At 37.8% G+C, this 5,608-nt stretch overlaps 1 protein-coding gene across 1 annotated transcript; it reads left to right on the plus strand.

Moving 5' to 3' along the window:
- Positions 1-5,209: 5,209 nt before the first annotated feature.
- On the plus strand, positions 5,210-5,608 carry LOC137742579 (E3 ubiquitin-protein ligase ATL23-like). The gene has a single exon (XM_068482492.1). It carries the CDS (start codon positions 5,210-5,212, stop codon positions 5,606-5,608), a length of 399 nt encoding a protein of 132 aa, XP_068338593.1.

Raw genomic sequence — 5,608 nt, forward strand, 5'->3', positions numbered from 1 at the left:
ACTCTGATTTCCTACTTCTCAAGTGCTTATGCAAAACAACTGCTTCTCCAATCACCGCCTCATTCACCCAAAAGATCCAACTTTTATTCTGTCGTTACTGTGAAAGGTCAACCCTAGCCAACCAGAAGGTGACACAAGTCTAGGTCATTGGATGGTGGGTATTATGCTAGGAATTATGTCCATATATATAATCACGGTAACAGGTAAGGGATTGGCACTTGACATTTGGCAACAAGGCAAAGGAGGCCAGGTCCGTGTAATCATACGGACTTTTGAATTGATGGTTTTTAATTTGTGAAAGATGAAAGCCAAACCAACAGAGAGACACGTGTCCGTCGCTACTTCTTTTCATTCCCCCTTTAATCAACTTTAATATTCATGCTTTTTCCTTGGAAAATGTTGGGAAGACGGATTCTCTACCCTCTTGTTTGAATGTCGTTTGGATGTCCTTTATATTTTTTTTTTATTTTGTACGATTACGGTTAAATCACGTTAACATTTTATATTGATTTTTTTATAGGGATAAAATGATAAAAAATAATATGAATATAACATGTTGACGTGACTTAACCATGACCGCACAAATAAAAAGGGATGGAAAGGGTACCCAAACAATCCAAATGTTGGCTCCTTCATGTTCGTACGTACGAGCTGCATTATTTTCTCCTTCAACTAAGCAAGTTTATCAAGGGTTGTTGGTTATTTTAGTTTTCCTTACTGATTTACTAGTTCACAGAGAAAGTTAGGATCCATCCAGTAACGTTTTATAAAATAAATTTAAAACTGTTTTGTAAAACAAAAATTATATCGGAATTTTCGCACTTTTATGATTTGAAAACACGTCTTGTATTTTAATTCAAGAATAATTTTTTAGAATGAAGACATTGAAAATGCAGATAGTACCAAATATTAAAAAATAATATAAATTTGTGTTTGGAAGCAATTGGTGATGAGGTAGGGATGGTGATTGAGACGAGTGATGTTGGTAGTAATAGTGGTTGAAGTGGTGATAATAGTGGTGACAATAGAGGTGTCAATAGTGATGAGATATGAGTAGTTGAAATAGCAAGATAGAGGCAATTGGTGAAGAAGTGGTAGTGGTGGTGGTGGTGGTGGTAGCAGCATCAATTGTTACAACGGTGCCATATGATGATTGTGAAAATGGTGGTTGAGCGATAGGAATGACGGTGGTGAATATGGTGGAGGTGGTAGTGTCCATGATGACGGTAACGAGGTGGAGAATGTGGTGATGGGGGTGCTGGCAATGGTGGTAGCCATAATAATGAGATGGTTGAGGTGGTGATGGCCAAGGTGACTGTGGTGGAAGTCCAGGTGGTGGTAGTGTGGGTTGTGGCGATGATGATATGTTAGAGATGGTGGTTGTGGTGGTGAGGGTGATGGTGTGAGGCGATGGTGATAATGGTGAAACAGTGGATAATGGGGTGATCGTGGTGGTGGCAATGGTGAAGATGGTGATGGTAAATATGATTTTATTTGATGTTAAAACTCTTAACTTAACTTTTTTTTTTTAATGTATCTTTAATTTTCTATTATTTGATATTTTTTTCTTGATAAACAGAGGAAACATCAATTTGATGTTCTACAGAACTTAGGCTAAATATTATTTTCTGCGCCTTTTGTTTTTTGAGTTTATTTTCACAAAAATAATATGTCGGGTGCATTTTTCACCCGTTTTTATATCTACAAAACAAAAAATTTGCAAACTTTAATGAACAAACCCTTACTTACACCGATATATACATAAAATACTAGCATATTAATAAAGTTACAATACAAATAATATTGTGTTACTGATTTGAAATACCATAAAAGCCTACATATCATATTTATTGATTTGATTTTTTTTCTCGAGATAACGCATCTCTTGTAGGGAAGAAACTTCTTTTTTTTTTGTTTTGGTCACATGTAGGGGAGAAACTTAAGTACAACTCGGTTAAAGTTTTCTCGTGATTAGCTCTCCCTCCTCACGTCTGTCCCTCTTCCAACCTAACACATCTCGTGAGCAAACAAATAACCTCAAAATACACACCATGTTGCAACCAAAAATTTTGCGGTTTATGTAATTAATTCTCATTCTTGGGTCAATTAGTTATGTTATATTAGAAACCATCCAACCGGGTCCCACCGGAAGCCATCGTCCGGACATTGAGGCCACCCGTCGTTGTACCGTCCGAGGAAGAGAAAGCCAAAAGTAATGGTCTAATCTAAACTAGATCTGAGTTCGTGAACTCCAAGCCAGCGATTGCATGGATCGTGCGATCACAGAAGAAACACGTTGAGTGTTTCGGCCACACGCCTGTGCTTTTTTTCTGTTTTTCAAATTTAGAGACAGAAAGGATGCTCTTCGAATCTCTTCTATCAATCAATTTGAACTTTTAAAATTTAATTCAATGATTACAAATAGTGTGTTTTTTTAAAAGTTACAATAATTTTAATTAGTGAATCAAATTTTAAAGATTCAGATTAGGTGATTAGATAGATTTAAGGAAGGCATTAACATGATTCCTTTCCTAAAGACTTTGGCAAAGTTGTTCGCGTGGGGGCCCACGACCCAAGGTTGAATCACGTGGGTCGTCGCTCGCTGCTGACAAGTGCACAAATTTTGGTTATCTGCTTAATCTTCGTTTCAACAAACATAGTAGGTTTTAATTGGGTCTTTTAATTTTATTTTTTATTAAGAAAAACTCATATCTAACATGAGAAATGTTATAGAGAATTTCAACAATAATTGGGTCTTTTACTTTTTGGCAGTTCACAATTAACGTCAATTTTTATGTTAACATTATAATAAAATATCATAACAATAATATGAGATGACAAAAACTTTGACTATGTGAAGTGTGAACAAATCAATTAGGCCCAACCTACAATTGTCACGGCACCCCACGCAATCGACTGTTAGAATTTTGGTGCACATCATAGTTGTGTTTCACGTGCCGACTTGGTTGTGTTTCACGTGCTGACTCTCATGTTTCATGAGGCTTTAGGTTGTACAGTCTAAAATGAAAGCTTGGGCTAAACTGGAATTTTCAACCAGTCACTTTCAAGGTTAACCCAGGTCCATATCAATTTAAGGTTTGGATCAAAATTCTTCAAATACCGAGCCCAATTTCAAATTTTCCTTTGAGGTGTGTTCGGGTTTCAATCTGTTCCGTTTTCTGCCAAACTAGAAATCAGACAGAAATTAATTCGATTTTTTTAGTTCGGATTTTCTTTGGCTTGTTTTTTTTTTTTTTTCTCTCTCTCTCGATTTGGTGTTCAACTCCATTATTTTTTATTTTTGAACCCACCCCTACTTTGTATGAGCCCTATTTATTTAAATCTAATTTAAGCTGCAGGTACGAGCATTGATACTATGCACTGCAACAAATATATTCACCCTAACGATTACTAATGTAGGTATGACCACGTCTGCAAAATTTTCCTTTAAGCTACAGTTTTCATTTCGAGAAACAAAATAGCCTTGCGTAATATTTTTATTTTATATTTGTTAAGAGTTTATTTGCCTTGTTAATATGAAATCCAATGATTTCGAAGGTTAACAGTCTCCATCCCCCCATTTCATTGTGTAGAGAAATGTTAATAGAACTTTTTGTCATCTTATGTTTTATTTACACAATATTTTATAATGTTGATACGGAATTGACGCAATAATTCATAAAAAATTCCACTTTTAAAATAGTTGTTTTATCATTTCCCATCTGTATCTCATAGTTGCAAATTTGTGTTAGAATTTATTTCTACCGTCTACCCGCCTTTCCTTTTCTGTTTGGCACTTACAATACAAGGCATGCGACGTGGCAATCCTGTGATTTATTGTTACAGCTGGCGATACACTGAATAGGTTTGCAATCAATGAATTTAAATCATTTATTGGAAGGAATTTCAACTTTCAGGTGGGAACTCTGAATCAAGTTCAATAGTTTTTTTATTTCGAAATAAGGAATTAAAATTTTACACGCACATAATTTGAAACCCGTGGGCTCCTAAAACTAAAACTGCAAGCTTTTCATGAGCCCGTGCACTTGGGTTTCGGTGTTTGAGATGGTCAAAGTCAATCATGCGACCCAGGTGACCCAACCTGTTTGTTCTCAACCATTTAAACCATATTCACAATTTATGCTTTTCCAAGCGTTCACACTTTCTTAAATGTTACTAACTTAAAACTTCACCAGCATAGAATTACGCGTAGTCACATTGATTAGAGCGGGTAAATGTGTTTTTTATTTATTATAACTATAAGACTAATTTGGTAGGCTAGATACGATTGAACTTTAGAATAAGATTGGATGAGTATGAACTTCTAAGTCAGAACTTGTAACCCATGTATAAGAATACGTTAGATAACCAATTCTATTTCCAAATGGAAGGAGATTAACCACAAGTTGTGGGCCACAATGCATCAACACCATCACCCACCACGACACCATCACCTCACAATTTCTTTCTCCCTATAGACCCACCACGGCATCATCACTCTCTCTGCCGCCCCCAAGAAGCTGGGATAGGTGCGCGGTCGATTTCAGACCCAAAGTTTGCTCTTAATCTTGGGCTGCCGACGGTGACTGAATGCGATTAGTGGAAGGGGTTGTGGGTGGGAGGAAGAGAGAGACTGTAAAGCTTTAGTGTTGTTGTATTGGAGAACTAATTTAAAAAGAACAAATTAACAAAGAAAAATATTAATTGATTAACTGATGTGACATGTACAAATTAGTTATGAGATGATTAGAGAAGACGGTTCAAATTAGTAGTCTCCCTCATTATTAAAGCAACAATAGCTGGACCAAGCTTTTACTTGCGGAATACGAAACGCGTGAACAGAGGGGAAAAACCTGTATATGAAAATGAAATGAATAATCTCCTTCCAAATATAAACCGCTGCGCACCAAATAACCGATCCACGTCTAACATTGCCTAGTCACACTGTAAACCACCCAGCCAGGCACCACCTCACTTTGCTACTTTCCATCTCCCCAGGCCATGCTATTTATTTCTCATTTTTCCAAAACTTATTGTTTTGTCTTTCTAGAAAAACCCTACTTTCCGCTACGTTTTGCTGTACACAACAACATCACTCCTCACTTGACCAACTTCTCCACCAGCCACCCTAAAAAAAGCCTAGGTCTGCTATAGAACTCAAATTTTCTGGTTCACTGTCGGAGTTTGACTCCCATAAGAAAATATCGAAATGCTGGTTTCGGTGTTTTTGGCAATGTTTGTGCCGTGCGTGGGGATGAGCGTGGTGTTCGTAGTGTACGTCTGTCTGTTATGGTACGGTACGAACAACCAAGCCGCCAACGTTGGGCTACCTGTCAAGCAGATTTCCGAGAATGGATTGTCGGCGTCAGAACTCGACAAGCTGCCTAAAATTACAGGGAAAGAGGTGATGGCGGAGAGGAGGGAGTGCGCGGTGTGTCTGGACGATATCGAGGGAGAGCAACCGGCGCGGGTGGTTCCCGGTTGTAACCACGCCTTCCATCTGCTGTGCGCCGATACCTGGCTTTCGAAACACTCATTTTGTCCGGTTTGTCGGGCCAAACTCCACCCGGTTCTTCAGTCTCTCGATTCATCTGAAAATCAGTGCTGA

The sequence above is a fragment of the Pyrus communis genome, chromosome 1 (assembly GCF_963583255.1).
Source record: "Pyrus communis chromosome 1, drPyrComm1.1, whole genome shotgun sequence".
Lineage (NCBI taxonomy): Eukaryota > Viridiplantae > Streptophyta > Magnoliopsida > Rosales > Rosaceae > Pyrus > Pyrus communis.

Excerpts from the sequence above, each read along its gene's own strand:
- LOC137742579 (XM_068482492.1), top strand. The coding sequence starts at position 5,210 with ATGCTGGTTTCGGTGTTTTTGGCAATGTTTGTGCCGTGCGTGGGGATG.